Here is a 16,954-nt window from a genome sequence, read left to right as displayed (position 1 = left end):
TCCAGCTGTCTGCATTACTCCCATAAACTGGAGGGCATGGGGGGATTCACTAAGAAGATGCTGTCTAAAATGTAGTGAGAAAATGCCGTCTAAATTGCAGCTATCAGCCAGGGACAGGAAGCACAGCTTAGATGTTCTCTGAGATCTGGAAATGAAAGGTTTTCTCACTGCTTTGCTATAGGTTCCTTGGGTAAATGCCTGGGTAAGCCCCCTTCCCTTCACTGTCTCCCTTCTGTAGAGTAGGATCAGCCTCCTATTTCACAGATGTGCTGTGAGGTTATCTCGTTCAGCGTTTGATGTTGCAGAAGCAAATGCTTTTCATATATCAGAAGATAACCACCGGCTTTTGCAAATGTGCCCCACTTCTTTCCCTGCCTATAGTACCTAATTCTCTTTGTTGTATGGCTTGCTAAAAAGCCAGACCAATTTCTGCTCAGGGAAAGCTCTTTCTCTTACAATATTTTAATAAAATCATAAAATGGTTTGGGTTGGAAGGGACCTTAAAGCTCATCTAGTTCCAACCCCCCTGCCATCAGCAGGGACACCTTCCACTAGACCAGGTTGTTCAAAGCCTCATCCAACCTGGCCTTGAACACTTCCAGGGAGGCAGCATTTTCCACTTAAAACACCAAAATGGTAATAAAAAAGATCCATGGAGAGGTATGCAGTTCTTGCTTCATGCAAATGATCCTGTCCCCGACCTCCAGGCTATTTGTGTGGCAAAAAGCAACACTTTTAAATAAGGGGAACAGGAATGGGCCCACCACACCTAGAGAAGATGCTGTGCAAATAAAACAGCAATATTTTGTAGCACCATGGCCCTAGTCCCATGATACTACGATGTGATGGGCCAGTGGGGGCTGCTGGGAGCTCTGGTGTTTGTGTTGGCAGGTTTTTAGAGAAGTGATGGGGTCACAGGGGTTATGTCCACCAAAGCCAGCAGCAGTGTTTATTTTTACTCTGTTGTGTAAGCCTCACTTTGTACCTGTGGAACTTGGCTGAATGCAGTGATGTAACACTGAAATAACGAAATGAGCTCACTGTTTGTTTTAGATATCGCCCGCCAGCCTAGAACTTTCTTAAATCTCTCTCTTGAGGAATAGAAAACAGACTTAAGAGGCGTGAAATAAAAACTGCAAATACTATAATCAACAACCTGAGCATTTACTCTATCAAAGCTAGATAATTCATGAGTTTTTACAGGTCTCTGAGTGACTGCTGGATAATAACGCATATGTTCCTGCCTAACACTGCTTTCTATATGATTCTCTTGCCACTGACAATCCTACTTCCATGAATTTCCATTGATGCTGTTTAATGTAGCTTTGACATGACTTAAACAAGGACAACTGCAGTAAATATAACGAAGGGAGATTCTGTGCACTAGTAATAATGGTAAAAGCCCAGAAGATTTGGGCTCTGTTTCTGGCTCGTCTGTTAATTTCTCTCATGATCTTAGGTGACAGATGCTATTTTGACCCTCTTGCCTTTTGTTTCTCCCTTAACAATTCTGCTAACAAGCCTTAACCCACTGGGTCCCCATCTCCAGGTGTCTATCCCACGGTCTGGTGGATGCTGCTCTATTACAGGTAAAACACTGCTCACATGCAGCCAGTTCTGTGTCTACTCCCTGACTCCCAATCCAGCCTGTCATTCCCCTCAATGGGATGGGCAAGATCCAGGACCTCCACGTTCTTTGTAACACCATCACTTTGCCTTCCCTATCATGTCTCCTGTCTTATGGTCATGCAGGATTTATAACAGGAGGCACAATTGTCTGGTACCCCCTCACTGTCCCTCTTTTTTTGGCGAGGTACCATAAAGAGGATGTGCGGGCCAGGAGCAAGGTTGGTGGTGGAGCCAGGGCCAGCACCCAGCCCTGGATACTTATCCCAAGTCCCTCTCTACTCTCTCCTCTAATGAAACATCAGGTTCCCATACAGCTAAAATTTCAAAACACAAAGTCAGGCACCAATTTACAAACACTTCTGCAGTGGAGAGATTTCTGCTTCCAGAGACATTTACCTACCCACACAGGTTCATTTTAAAGAGATTAAAACACCCAGCACTTAACCATCAAAAATAAACTAAGGTAATAAGTGAGCCAGGCTGGAGTGCTCCGTGTTACCTGCTTTCTGGTTGTCTGGACTGTTATTGTCAGAGAGGAAAAATGGTTTCTCCTCATAGTCATGTCGGGGCCATGATGCATGTTACACTGCACTCAGCAGCTCTCCCCAGATCTCTGCTGATGGGGGTCGGATGGGTCCCTCTCCCACCTGCCTTAAAAGCTTACAGTGTGTGGGCAACCTGACATCAGTCCCATGACTTGATGCCTTGAAGGCAGCCATGGTGAAAAGATTAGCTGGTGGAAAGTTGGCCTGATAGCACAGCTGGGGATGTTGTGGGTACCACCACCGCAGCCCTGCCAAAGCAGCACCTCCCTGCGCGCTGCTGGCTGCGGGATGGCATGGAAACCCTTCACTGCCACCAGGCATGGGGTGGACGCATCTCCTCTTGCCACCCAAATCCCTCCAGCACTACCCACACATCAGTGGCTGAGGAGGAGGAGGGCCTGGATGAACCCCAGTATACCTTCTTCAGCCCAGCAGGCTCCCTCTGTTACCAGTTTATGTCATACTCTTATAAAGGCTGTGTGTTTATTTGTTTTTTTCCAAGCTGTGCAGTTTCTCCCTGTCATCTGTTGGGGACCATCTTTCCCTCCTACACTCAAGCTGGGCCATTCCACTTCTTCTACAAAAACATCCTCCTTTTCCTCCTGTTTTCCTCCCCTAAGCACAGCTTGCTTTCTGCCCTACACACACTCTTTTCCCCCACAAGCCCACTCAGGTTCAGTTAGGACAGAGCACAATGGTCCATGCTGTGGGTTGGGGAGGAAATGTGAGACCTTGGAAACAAAACCAGGTGAAGCCCTGAAGCTTAGAGCACAGGGGCTGCTCCTGTCCTCAGCAGATGTGATTTGTGTGCGACTCAGCAGCAGAAACATGCTCAGCCCAAAGCCCTTGAAGCCCAACGTCAGAGGTGTTATGAACCCAGCTGTGTTTGGGAACAGAGAGGTCTTTACACTTTTTTCTGGAGAAAAAGCCTGGTCCACTTCCACATAACAGCAGAAATCCCACTGATCCCAGCGGACCTCAGATCTCTTCTTTTCTAGCACCCTAATCTTGGGATTTCTGGATTTTCTGGGCATGCACTACTCACGTCTGTGACGTTCACCACCCCGATCTGTGGTCTGAACAGATCAATCTTGAAAGTCTTCTCCCAGTAAGTGATCAGCTGCAGGAGAGGGAAACAAAGCTCAGACAAAGGTGTTTGCACTACCCCGTTGCATTAATTCAGCTGGCTGGGCTGTGGTGCAGGGAGTGAGCATCCATGAGTGCACGGGAGAGGAGAGAGGCTGAACGCAAGCTTGGGCTGCCACACGTGACAAAGGAAAGTGCTGACTGGGGATGTTCCCAAGACACCACCTTCATGGGAGGCAGACCCAAACAAGAAGCTCTCAGGGATCATCCATGGTCCAGTCTCCCGTCCTTCCCCATCCCAAATTCCCTGGGACAATTCCTGAGTTTGTGCACACACACAAACACTCCCCCATCCATTAATTAAACCGAGAAAGGCAAGAAGCCCCTGCCACTCACCAGAGGAAAGTCATCCGGGTCAATCCAGACAATGCTCAGGTCGGGATTATCCGTGTTGTCCCTGGCAACCTGCTTCAGGATTTCCAGGAACTCAAAACCATCTGAAATGATATATGAACCACTGCAGCCCTCTCCTGCAAACACGCAGGAACGTTTCGCTTGAGGGGTTTTCAACTTCCCTTACCCCCCTACGCACACAGGAGTTGTTTATAGTTCTCATTAAAATGCTGTCTCCCAGCTCTTTCTGCTGATAATAAGGCTTTTAATTTCGAGCATCCTCCCCGGGTATTGAAATTAGTTACACATGAATTAAGCCTCGTAATCCTTCCATGGAGTGAAACAATGTCAGTATTTTCTTGTGGCGAGGGAAGATCCCGAGAGGCGGAAGCTTTTCGGCAGGCTGATGGCACTGAGCAGCACTGATGCCCCGGATTTTCAGGAGCTGATGCCCATGGGTTTTCCGCATGCACATCACACACCCAGCCCTCAGCACTTTCCTGGAACCACACAGCAAGATGGATGCAGAGTAAGGGAGCAAATCCTACCACTGGGGTGAAGGGGATGACTTTTTTTTCCCAGCTGGCCATCTGTTTATATCCAGAATTTGAATCCCAGCTAGCACACCTACAAGTGTAAACCAGAAGCATCGCAGCTCCCTGTTCCAGGAGAGTGGGGCTCCTCGTCTCAGCTGGGGTATGCGGCTTCACAATGCAATCAGAACACATGCAACTACACTGTCTTGAGTGATGGAGAGTCACGCAAGGAAGAAATCAGCCTCCTACCTGGGTCGTCTTCTTCAGCAAAGGCCACAATGTGGATTCCTTCCATGTCATCCTCCTGGAAACAACAAAACTATTACTGATGGGCCAGGGAGGGAGGACAGAGCCCAGGTGTTTGCTGGAGATGAGGAGTAGTGGGATGCCTTCGAATGAACAGGATGATTGCAAAGGAAGGCTTGACTGGGACCCCACTGAGACACCAGAAATGGGAGCTGTGTAGAGGTATTAAGGGTTGAAGCAAGTAGTTTGGGTGGCGTTGCTGAAACCCTTCAGCTAAAAATGAGGTGGACACCATGATGGCAAAGGCAAGGGAGCTTCTGATGATGTTGGCAAAAGTTTGCTTGCAGAGAAGGCCAAGGGCTCTCTAGCATGGGAATATGGGCTCACCCTCTGTGCCTGAGGCCACCTACCCTCATAAATGTGCAGCTGCTAGGGATGGTTTCCAGGGAAACAAATATCTGCCACCATGTTCAAACCTGAAACGTACTCCTTTGGGGCCAGCAAAGGAGGTTTCCTCACAACATGAGAGGCAAGGTGGCTGACTCGGACACCTTTCGGGAGGTGAAGGGTCTGTGCTCTAGGTGAGGGTCTCCATGAGCAGCAAGGGGAATTGAGTGGGGACGCTCATCTGGGGGCTCCAGAGAGTGGAGGACACAAATGACAGCATGGTGGACTGCTTTTCTCCATGAGACACATGAGTAACGGGTAATGACACTGGCAAAGGCCAATGGATCTGCTGGCCAGTCCATCATCGGCCTGCTATGAATGTCATTTCTGAATTACCCCACGGATCGGCTTCGCCTTCCTCACCCGCTGCTGGTCCCAGTTTCCATTTCAATTGGTTTTAATGCAAGAAAAAATTCCCATCTAAATGCTAATTTCTTTTCCCTTCTGAGCCCAGAGGTGACAAAGCCACCATCAAAAACTGAAAGGAAAAAACCTTGAAAGATTAAGTGGAAAACATTATCTTTAAAAACAATAGCAGATGCTGGGCCTTTGCTGGTGTCTTCGGGGAATATGTTTTCACCAGGGCATTCTAGGCAGATTTACTTGGGATTCAGACCACTTGCAGCTGGCAAAATCTACGCTGTTGCTTTTCTCCTATATTTGCCCACAGTATTGTCAGACAGCAAAATAAAAAAAATATATATATATGTGGTATATAATTATATTTATATATAGTTATATAATATAGCTATATTCTGCCCTCCAAGGCAGCAAACAAAACTAGAGTAACTCCAGTGAAGGCACTGGGGATGTTCTGTACTTGCAGCAAGATCAGAATTCAGCTTGTTGTCACCCTGATCTGCGGATCACCTGATCACCCTGATCTACTAGTACCCGTAGGTACTAGTCCCTTCCTCGTAGTAGTGGCAAGCTCTGCGGTCCCAGGCTGGTGGTAAAGCAAACATTCCATCGCTGACAATTCACACATTTCCTGAGGCTATTTAAAAATATATTCAGTATACAAGAAAAACCACCACATGTGAAATTTAGGTCCCACTGAAGCCCCATGAAAACACTTTGAGGGACTTCAATGGCTCTAGGAAGCTATCATCTTCTACACAGAATCTGTAATTCAAAATAAAATGAAAAGCTATCATGCTTAAGTGACTCATAAGTCCTGATTTAGTTTTATTACCTCTTGCCTTGTTGTATTAAAGACTCCCAAGGTTTTTGGTGCTTCTGAGTCCTGCAGCGTTTCATGTTACACAGCCAAGCAAGGAGGCAACTGAATGCTGTTATAAATGTGCTGAGCTTTCTGGAGGAATGACGGCATCTTCCTTAGCGTCTGTAAAGCACCTGTTCAGCTTTGGTTTTCAGCGTTCAGCTGGCACTTGAGGCTCCGTGACTGGCTATTAACATCGTACTCATTCACAGCGAAGGGATAATTCGTTATACACGATTTTTCTTTCATTTTCACCCTTCCCCTTTTCCCCCACTTGCAGACCAGGAGAGTCCTCTGCATGTGATCGGTCCCAAACTGCTGGTTAGTTCTCCACCATCACTAACCTGCAGCTTGCTCCCTGTGTGTGAAGTGCAATCAAGGCACAATTTACTCTGTAATATATATAATTAACTGAACTGCCTGCCCTCACTTGGATTTTGAATTGTACGACTTCTCTAGTAAAATTTCCATGAGTCATCTGTTTGGTACAACCTCTGTAGCAAGCCCAGCGAGCAGGCCACTGAAGTCACCTCACCAACAGCACTGACACCCGTTAGATAAGATCCTTGGGAAGGAAGCGCTCCATAGCTATATCACAGTCGCTACAGAGGCTCAACATGCACCTGGCACACTTGGTTAGCTTTCCCTGTTCTCTCTGTGGAGCAAACAGGACCCAGCTCAGCTGTCCACCACTGCTGAGCAAAGCATTTGAGCACACCGTCTGAACTCAGGCACTAGGCATCATAGCCAAGGCTTTCCCTCTTCCCAGAGGAGAGAAAGTGACTTTGCAAGGAAGGAAACATAATGTTTTGCCCAGCCAGAGATTTTTTGGTTGTTTTTGTTTGTTTGTTTTTGAGCAATGATTTCTTGTTGGAAGCTAGCAGGGGATGCAGGGTTTCCCATCTACATGTGCTTACCCACGTCTCAAACATGTCCTCTGGGCGGAGTTTCCTCAAGGTGGCCCTGAAAAGAAGACAGAAACAGTCTTTGAGGATGCATCCAGCACCATCACACATGACGCTGCTGGCGTCATGGGAAAGGTCACCATGGCATATTTGGTTGGTGGCTGGAGTCAGCACCATTGGCCACCATGTTTTGAATGCAAGCACAGGGGCACAGTAGGTCAACTTGTGCTTTTGTTTATGGTGATAAACCCCTGCCCTTGCCTCCACTGAAGTCACTGCAGATGCTATTTGTGCTTTGGAAGATGAGATGCCTCTCTGTGCTGGGATACACTGGTGAATTAGTCCTACACATGGCAGATTGTTCTGTCCATGCTGAGAGTGTGTGGTGACCCATTCACTTGTGTATTGTAGTCCCTGGGACATTCCTACTGGGCTTTGTTCCCTTTTTCTCTTGGTTTTGCCCCAGCATAATTCCACCATAAAATTCTTGCTGAAGCAAGGAAGATAGAACAACCTCTGGCAAGAAAATGTAGATTACAGAAACCACTGGCAAGAAAACGATAAGACTGGCCAAAGCAAATTTTTTTAGAAATAGTCTACAAAAAAAAAAAAAAAAAAAAAAAAAAAAGTAAATGTTTACAGCCACATCTGTAGCAGGAAGCCCGTGAGAAAGCTTGGCAGGCTGAGAGGTGACCAGGGTTAAAGGGGCACCCAAGGACCACAGGGCCATAGCAGACAAGCACAAATAAACCTTTGCACCTCTGCTCCCTCTGGCATTGGGTGTTCAGGGAAGTTTCCCCAGCAGAGGTGGTCTCCCCAGCAGATCAGCCCCAGGAGCTGTTGCAAAGAGAATTGTTGGTCAATGAGGTCCTTAGAACAAATTGGCAAAGGGAGTAGCAGCTTGTTGCCAGGACTAGGTTGCATCAAAGAGATGTGTAACCTGTTGCTTCAGTTTGCCTCACTACGAGAGCAGTGAAAATAAGGAGCATTCATGAAATTGTGGCTGCCTCTCCCTGGAAATGTTAAAGGCCAGGCTGGATGAGGCTTTGAGCAACCTGGTCTAGTGGAAGGGGTCCCTGCTGATGGAAGGGTGGGGGTTGGAACCAGATGATCTTTAAGGTCCCTTCCAACCCAAACCATTCTATGATTCTATGATTTATGATTCTGTGATTTTTGTAGAGGTTCCTGAAGGACCTGAGAAGACCCATATCTGTAAGAATGACTTTCTTATGGGCACAAGGCTACCAGAAAAAAAAGTAGATTTAACAGACATTTGAAGGAATGTGACATGATAGGACAAGAGACGCATGGCCTTTAAGCATGGCCACAAATCTGCTGGAGTTCCCAGAGCAAGACAATGAGTGGACAAAGGTCAATGCAATGAAGTGCCTTCAGAGGACCATTAGACAAGATCCCTTACTAAAGAGTGTCACAGAAAATAAGCTGCAGTTAGATCAGAGGAGAGGTCCTCCTGTGGATTAATGACACTGGAAGATGAAAGGTGGAGATGAATGGTCATTTTTCAAGACAGGGAATTAACCAATTAAGATTCATAGCATATGCTTTAGCATGATCATATGCATAATGTACTCTCACATAATCTGAAATAGATGGGAAATAGGAATATGGCAGCGTTTCCTTATCATATCCAGTTCTTCAGACAACCAACACAGGCCTGAGTATGAGGAGACACAGAGGAATCTTCTGCAACTTGAGTGTCTGCATGACAGACATCAGAAGTAACTCACTTGCAGAAAATCAACCCTGATCACACAGGTGCAACAATGGGTTCTAAATTACTTATAATTAATTATTGCCTCTTTGGGAAGGGGCCCAGATGTCACAAATTGAGAAAGCATCAGCTCCAAAGGCAAAAGGCAGAAAGAAGGTTATAAATAGTTGGGAAAACACATCATACCATTATAGCAATGAACAACCATGCTATGCACTTTCACAGCGAATGTATTTGTGGTTCTGGTCATCCCATCACAGAAATTATATGGGACAATTGAAAAAGGGATGTGGAAACATGGCAAGAGTGAATGAAGGTATGGAATGACCTCTGTTTGGGGGAGATTAAATAGATAAGGACTTTTTATCTTGTAAAAGAGGTGAAGGAAGGTACGGAATGACCTCTTTTGGGGGGGGATTAAATAAATGAGAACTCTTTATCTTGTAAAAGAGGTGAATGAAGAGGATATTGGCAGGGGGTCTAAAAAATCAGGAGTGGTAAAAAAAAAAGTGAAATATGGAATGGTTAGTCATTGTTCCTCATAACACAAGAGCTAGTAGGCACACAGTGAAATTATTAGGTATAAGCTGAACAAATAGGAATGCTTTTTTGATGCAATGCATAGTTCAGCCACTGGACTCATCACAATTGGATACTTGCAGCATCAAAATAGAAATGAGGTAAAAAATGACTGTAAAAATTGAAGAAATAGCCACAAAGCACAAGATGAGGGATACAATTTTTGACCCAGCAAGTCTCCTCATTGCTGATTGTCAGAAACTGGAGATTATGTCAGGTGAATGCATTTTATGTACTTGCACCTGGCTTTCAAGATGCTTCCCCTACCTGTTATCTGAGGGCAGCTCTTGGAGAAAGGAAATTTGGTGGGAAGAATTTTATCACACCCATTGTTGTGGAGTTACTCAAGATTTACTCTGGTTACTAGCTGATGCTGGAGGGAGCAAGGTAAGTGGGGTTTAGGTGAATAAGAGGGAGTAGAATTCAGGCCCCACATCACTATATTGCAATTACATTTTGCATGTGAAACAGCCTTAAACCCAGAGACCTCTCGCTGCAGGCAGAGGAACCGTAATGTAATTTGTATTTGTGCAATAGAGAGCAAAACCTGGGCTGAGACCTCAGAGTCATGATGCCCAGCCACCATTCCCAGATGGACACCTACTGACCTTGGACAAATCACCCCGCTGTGCTGAACACCAGCTTCCTGACCTGCTCAGGAGATGATGGACTTTCCCACCACTGCCTGCAGCTGCCCAGGGAAGCATCAGCCAGGAGGCTGCATATGGGCTCCTCCTGGGTACCCGCTTCAGCTCCTGTCTTGAGGCTGCAATGAGACCTCAGCAAATCTCGATTTCCACACAGGGCTGGAGGAAGAGGTGGTGAAGCCCACCTGGGCGTGGCAGCAGAGAGCCCTTTTTGGAAGGGCTCTTTAAAGCATGCCAAAGAGCTGGGATACTGCTGAGCCCTGGTAGCTTGTGCTCCAGAGCCTTCACCAGCTTCGTTGCCCTTCTCTGGACACGCTCCAGGAACTCAATGTCTTTCTTGTAGTGAGGGGCCCAAAACTGAACATAGTACTTGAGTACAGTACTCATCTTTGTGTCTGACTAATTCTACTTCCAGCCTTTGGCTTTAGGTCCTTTACTGGTGGCAAGGCAGAAAGAAGCACTTCTGCTCCGAGAGACTTAGTATTAACTGCTGGGAACACATCACTGTCACCCCAGAGATTTTCTCCTGCCTTGGCAGCGCCCTGTCAGGCTTGGGATTTTGGGCATCCAATTTCATAAGATTCCTTTTAATTCCTGTCTGAGTCTTCACACTTGCAAAATATATGGCCCAACCCCTTGCTCCTACCAAGCACAGCATAGCATCTTGAAATATGTAAGACTTGGGGGGTTTTGCTCGCCTTATTAGGCTACCACTTAGCTGACTGTGTTTAATCAGCCTCCTGACCCTGCTGCCTGACAGAAAGAGCTTGGGAAGAAAGATGGGAAGGACTGAGGTCACGAAGTCCAGGAGGTCAGCAAAGTGACCTGCGAGTCCCTGGGAGATAGAGGACCCCTTCATATTTCAGAAAAAGCAGAGATCTGTTTCCAAGTCTGGTGACTTGCAGACTCTGGAGATGATCTCCTGTCTCTGAACCCTCCGTGTGTGAACACAAACCTCCAGCCCAGCCCAATTTGGGCTGCCCTAGCAGTATCAATGGTCCTGCTTTTCCCGAACTCTTTTGTCATCCCTTGAATGTCTGCTGAGAAATGCATTTGGAGGAGCAACAAATAGCCTGTGTGACTGTCCTGTGCTGTATTTTTTAAGAGTGTAAAAATACAGCACCTCGTAGGTAGTTGTGCCCTTACATTTAACCCTGTGCTTTTACACAGGATCAGCCTTCCCAGTCACTTCCAGGGTGTTGCTGGCCGAGTCCCTAAACAACTGTGCAATCGTAGAATTGTTTCAGTTGGAAAAGACCTTTAAGAACATCGAGTCCAACCGTTAACCTAACACTGCCAAGTCCACCACTAAACCACGTCTCTAAGCACCTCATCTACACAACTTTAAAATACCTCCAGGGATGGTGACTCAACCGCTTCCCTGGGCAGCCTGTTCCAATGCTTGACAACCTTTTTGGTGAAGAAATTTTTCCTAATATCCAATCTAAACCTACTCTGTCACAACTTGAGGCTGTTTCCTCTCGTCCTATCGCTTGTTGCCTGTGAGAAGAGACCAAGACCCACCTTGCTACAACCTCCTTTCAGGTAGTTGCATATGCAATAAACCTGATATTGCAAAAAGCACAGAGCATCCACAGCTCCCACTGGCTTGATCAAACATTGTAGGTGCTCAGCAGCTTTGCAGATGAGGACTAACCCAGCCGTAACAGCAGTGGCCTCTTCTCAGTACCTGTGGTTATCAGGAGCCTCTTAGTCCATCACAGTTCCTCCAAGCTTGATCTATGCAGATAACCTGCTTACAGACCCATCTGAGATCAGTAGGGCAAGGTTTCTGCTCTCTAATGCCTGTGAGCCTCCCTGCTCTTGAGGGAGGACTGACCGGGGAGAAGGAGGAGGGAAGCTATATCTTCACAGCCCCATGGTGGTGGGCTCTGATTGCGGCACAGATACTTGCACCTCTGAGAGTAAGAAAAGACCAGCCAGTACCTCAAACCTGGGTCAGCAAAGCGCCAAAAGGTGTTTGTCATCCCAGTCTTTACTGAGAGGGCTACCCTAGAGGAGCAAGCCTGTGATGACAGATACATTTAGCAGCTTCCCATGGCCAGGAGTGTCCTGTATGCTACGTACCTTTTGTGCTCCTTCACAAATTCAACCAGCTCCTCTTCTGTGTAAGGCTTATCGGGGATGTGAACAGGCTCTTCCATAAATGGTTCATAGAAGTCCACTTCATTCATCTTCAAGCCTAGCTTCTTGGCAACCTGTTGCAATGCAGATGGTCAGAAGTGAGTGAGCCTGACGTGCCTCTTTGCCTGGCCGGAGCCTTTCCCAGTGGCAGAGTGGAGGTCAAGGTGCTTCCTCTCTTTCAGAGCATGCATTCTCAGGAGTGGCCAACAAAATATGAATGGATCTTTCCTCAGTTAAAAAAACACTGAGGCTCTCTGCACTACTGGTATCAAGCACTGGGGCAGAGCAAGGCCAGAGTCAAGGTCCCACAGACCTAGTGGGGCTGGTTTCTGAACCCAAACCAAGACCTGCCTCCATGCTGCAGCAATGGCCTTTTATCTTGCGACAGACCCAAATCTAAATGTGGACACCTAAACCACAAATTACAGGAACACTGAAAATGAGAAGCTGGATCCACATATGGAGCATCCTGAGTTTCTGGAAAACAAGTGGTGGAGGCTGTGATCTCTCACAGTGAGGTCCGTGGATGCTTACCCCTTTGTCGAAGGTGGCAAAGAACTTGATGTATGGCTGGAAGTGTTCAGCAGCTTCTTCAAATGCCTTGTAATCTGGAAGGAGAGAACAACAGACCTGCTGACACTTTACTTGTTCAGGTGAGAATACCTGTCTTTTTGCTGAAGGCAAAGTGTGAGGCGCACTCTGCCTGCAGTGCCCGGGAGCAGGGGGAGCAATCGGGGCTGGCAGAGACTGCTGGGGCTCGCCAGGGAGAGTCTCAAGTGAGGGTTTCTCAAGATCTGTGAAAACTAACGGTTTTGCCTGAAATGGTCCCTGAGTTGCACATCCCTCAGGGCATGGGACCAGCCTCTTCTCAGCCTTGAGCTTCAGCGAGGAGAAACAGGTCAGTGCCTCTGCCAGGCTGCCCTAAGGCATCCTGCTTACTGCTGCTGTTGTTTACCAAGTTAGTATTTAATGTGTGCTCCCCTCTTTCCTTCCCTTTTGCCTCCCTCTTTCTTTGACCTTTTGGGCTCACTGTTCGTAAGAGGGGGAGCTTTGCTCCTTTAGTTGCTCACCCAATGTAACTGTAACCTCAGCTGATTTGGGGTGAGGTAGACTTACTTTTCTTCAGGAGACCCTGGATAATTGCCCTCTTCTCTTGGCAGCAGACAACTTGCAGAAGGGTCACCACTGTCAGTGTAGGAATGGGCTCATGCACAGCAATGGCAGAAACCTGCCTGCTAATGTTCATGCAGAAGAACCAACACCCGGCCCCCAGTGCCCCAAGCCAGGCTCCAAGCCCCATGAGGAACATATTCAACTTACGTTCAGAATCTTCTCCTTTGAAGTAGCCAATGAGTTTGATTTCGTCATCGATTTGGTCAAAGGCCTGAAGCTCCAGCTTGTTGTTTATGATCTCCACAGGGTCTTCTAGCAGCTGCCATGACAAATGCATTTGATAACACAACAATTTGCAGCACCAACCTATGCCTGGCAGGGTGCATCACTAGCAGTCTAAGTGGGGAGAAAGAGGTCACCCAATTTCTCTGCTGCTGGAAACCCTACTTAGTGCTCTCTTTCTTAATGTGAGGAATCGAGAGATGCAGGTCACCTTCAGAGGGGGATGTTAGTAGGTTCACTGCATAGGTTGAAACATCAAGAGGGAAGCTGAGAGACATCTGAGTAACCCAAATAGATGCTGAGGGACCTGCTGTCATGTGAGATAAGGGGTAGCAATTGCAACTGGATTTAGAGTGGCTGAAAAAAAAGGAATAGCAGTTGAAAGGGGCTGGTATGGAAACTGAGCTTCTGTGAATGATGAATATATTTGTTTTTAACTGTAATTTGCTGGAAGAGGTTACTGTGAAGAATTTGCTTTCAGAAAACATTGAAACCAGCATGCTAGAATGTGACCAAACAATGTTTCAGAGCAGTGGAAAGTCTGGATGTGAATTTTCCTGGCTGATCCTCCTATGAAGAGTGGGTTAAACCCATGCTTTGGCCCCAGACACATCACAGTGTTGATGAGGAAGTTGGAAGTCCTATCTGCCACTTCACCCTGTCCTTAGTCTAAATTTTGTTTCTGTTTCCTTAACTAGCTGCTGCTGATGAAAAGATTTGGTCTGATTATTTTGCCCAGCAATACTGGTATAAATCAGATACGGTTTCACTAGAAAAAAAAATGCAGGCAGGGCACTGTACAGCCTACAGAGGAGTAGAGGACCTCTTGGTTTGTTTTCCTTTGAGAGTAGGCTGCTCAGCCACCACAGATGTGTTTGTATTTATTTCCCTGCCTTGCTGGGTTTTTTCTCTCTTGAGTGGAAAACACACAAAACCAGAAATCCTTCCTCTCTGCCCTTGCTCACAGAACATGATTTTTCAACGGCACACCGCAAAGCACAGCAAACAAAACCTCACAAAGTGCCCTATGCTGCACCCCTCCAAGGGATGCTCTGGCATGTGGCTTGGCTGTGTCCAGAGTAGTGTGGACATCTCCCTGCTGCTAGAGTGGCCTGAGCCACAGGGACCAAGGATCCCACCGCTGCTGGGGTCACAGCAAAACTCTGTGGCCCTCCAAGGTGGAGCATGACACCAGCTTCTGTCCCTGAAGCCACTTATATGTGTTTTGGCCACAGCACCAGGTGCAGGCAGCCACAGATGCATTCCTATAGGAAAGCTGAGGTCCCAGGGTGCTGTTTCTCTTCCCAAGATGTGCCTTTCACCACACGCACTCCTGCACCGCAGGTCTTGGTTTAGGCAACCTGCCACCCTAGGAAACAAACGCTGCCAGCTCTGCTGCTTGCCTTACCTCCCTCATCTGCACTATTGCACAGCTGCTCGGAAAGGGAGCCTCATTTCAAAGGAAAGCCAACCACTGCAGAATGTTTGCACTGCAAAGCAAAGACCACATTTCTGGGCTTTATTCTCTCCACTGGAATAAAATGTAAAGAGAAGTGCAACACATCGATACGGGAGTCAACATCTCTCTTGCATTTAGGTGCAAGGGTGAGTAGATACTTGTGCCTGTGCACAAAATGACCTCAAAGAACTAAGTCCTAGGCTCTTCTCTAACTCATGGCAGTGCAGACTGGTTCAGTAAAGTCCCTGAAGAGGCAGTAGTACACTATGTTGTCTGTGCAATTGTGTGTAGAAATGGGCAAACAGTTTGCAGCATATACCTTCTTCAAAATTGAGCTGGTTTTTGTTATGGGAATGTTACTTCTTGGATATTTAAAAAAAAAAACAACCCAAAACTCTTTTTTTAAAAAAAAAAAGAGTGAAAGATTTTGCAAATGGCAGTGTTTGCACACCAGCTTGCTAACTGAGGCGGGTGACTAGTGGTTAGTTATGTGGGATTGTTGCTTGCTTCCATCAAATACTCCATAAACAGGAAAGAAGGCAAAATGTCTTTAAGATGTTAAGTGGTTGGTGGCATATAAAGGTACCAGCTTTCCTGGGAACTTACAGTCAGACAAGTATTTGGGAAGCTGGCAAATATAATCACTACCAGTGTGTAGCAAACAGGGATGGAATTTCAAATAAAGATAAACCTGTGCTTTTTAGCAAAGTGAGTATTTGCAAGGTTTTCTCTGAGAGGCTTTGTCTAGCTCTGAGCTTATCTGTGCTTACATCCAAGAGGAATTCCACCAAGACATCCGTGGCCAGTTCCCCATCAAATTCAATCAAGCGCTCTTCCTTAAAGACATAGAGACTTCCCTCTTCAACCAAGCCTGCAGAAAGGAGACAGGAAACACAATGTGGTCAACACATCACTAAAAGGGTTTTTACTACAGAGTATCTTGCTTGTCCTAGCAATGCGTCCTGGGAAAATGCAATTGCCAGTTGGCTGAGTTGGTCCAGTTAGAAACAACATGAGCAATCTCCTGACTGATGTTTCATGGCACGAGGGACAGACTTCAGCCAGAACTTGTGCTAGCTTCTTCCCAAATGTTGAACTTTTCTTTCAGGTCACAGTTTGGCCTCAGCTGGAAAAATTCTGTACCAGGGATTTGTTGTAGCTTGGCTCTCTATCTTGCAGTAAATAATACTGGGCTGTAACTGACATCACAAATTTTAACAGCCTGTCACTAGATGGAAAATGGATTTTGATGCGGGCTGTGCTCTCTGCCCGGAGAAGGCTGAACTATGTGAACACAAAAAGTGAGCTGGAAACCAAAGCAAGCTTCAGACTCTCCGCAGCTTAGCTTGCCTTGGCAAAAGGGTTAGAAACCTATGGTAGAGATGTCACAGATGGCAGGCTGGCAGATTTGAATGGTATATCACTGGACTGAGGACTGGGTGCCACAGTGTCTCAGTGGAGGCTCCAAAATCAGCAGCACTAAGCTCCTGCAATGCATTGTGGCAGGGTACCACGGGTCAAGGTGGTTGGTAGTTTGCTCCTTCTTGGAGAGGTGGAAGCTCTCAGCTTTAGTTTAGCTTCCACCAGCACAGTTAGCCTCTAATTTAGGAAAGAAAATTACAGTCCACTATACAGTACAGTATGCCAGTCTCTGACCTTAAATCTAGTAGTATATTTATGTGCTGTTTTATTTATGTGTGTTTTATTTATGTGCCATAGTATTTACATATTGCTTTGAGGGCTAAAATATGAAGGAACTGCTAGCCCCTGGAACACAGCTATTTCCAGGCATGGGCAATGCAGCAGCCTTTCACCTTTACAGGAGGTTTCTTCTTCTGCTTTGGGGAGCAAGGCAGGAAGGGTTGGCACCTGGCTGCCAAACCATTTCAAGGCTGTGGCTCCCCCATTAGCAGCTGGAAGTCACTCTGCCATGGGGCTAGTGACATTTGAGGGCCTATGTGATATCCCTGTAGGTTTTTGGTTCTGCA

The 16,954-nt window shown here is 46.7% G+C and overlaps 1 protein-coding gene across 1 annotated transcript in view; it reads right to left on the bottom strand.

Moving 5' to 3' along the window:
* Positions 1 to 16,954, bottom strand: part of LOC104522569 (calsequestrin-2) — a 33,110-nt gene that overhangs the window by 1,682 nt on the left and 14,474 nt on the right. The window contains exons 3-10 of the mRNA XM_010164903.1: positions 15,737 to 15,837; positions 13,433 to 13,544; positions 12,647 to 12,720; positions 12,056 to 12,186; positions 7,022 to 7,067; positions 4,439 to 4,493; positions 3,657 to 3,757; positions 3,220 to 3,294 (exon numbers count right to left, since the gene is read on the bottom strand). Of these exons, the coding sequence (XP_010163205.1) occupies positions 3,220 to 3,294; positions 3,657 to 3,757; positions 4,439 to 4,493; positions 7,022 to 7,067; positions 12,056 to 12,186; positions 12,647 to 12,720; positions 13,433 to 13,544; positions 15,737 to 15,837 (695 nt within the window). The remainder of the gene's footprint in view (positions 1 to 3,219; positions 3,295 to 3,656; positions 3,758 to 4,438; positions 4,494 to 7,021; positions 7,068 to 12,055; positions 12,187 to 12,646; positions 12,721 to 13,432; positions 13,545 to 15,736; positions 15,838 to 16,954) is intronic.

The sequence above is a fragment of the Antrostomus carolinensis genome, unplaced genomic scaffold, assembly GCF_000700745.2.
Source record: "Antrostomus carolinensis isolate BGI_N321 unplaced genomic scaffold, ASM70074v2 scaffold17110, whole genome shotgun sequence".
Lineage (NCBI taxonomy): Eukaryota > Metazoa > Chordata > Aves > Caprimulgiformes > Caprimulgidae > Antrostomus > Antrostomus carolinensis.
This window is presented reverse-complemented; position numbering and strand designations above follow the sequence as displayed.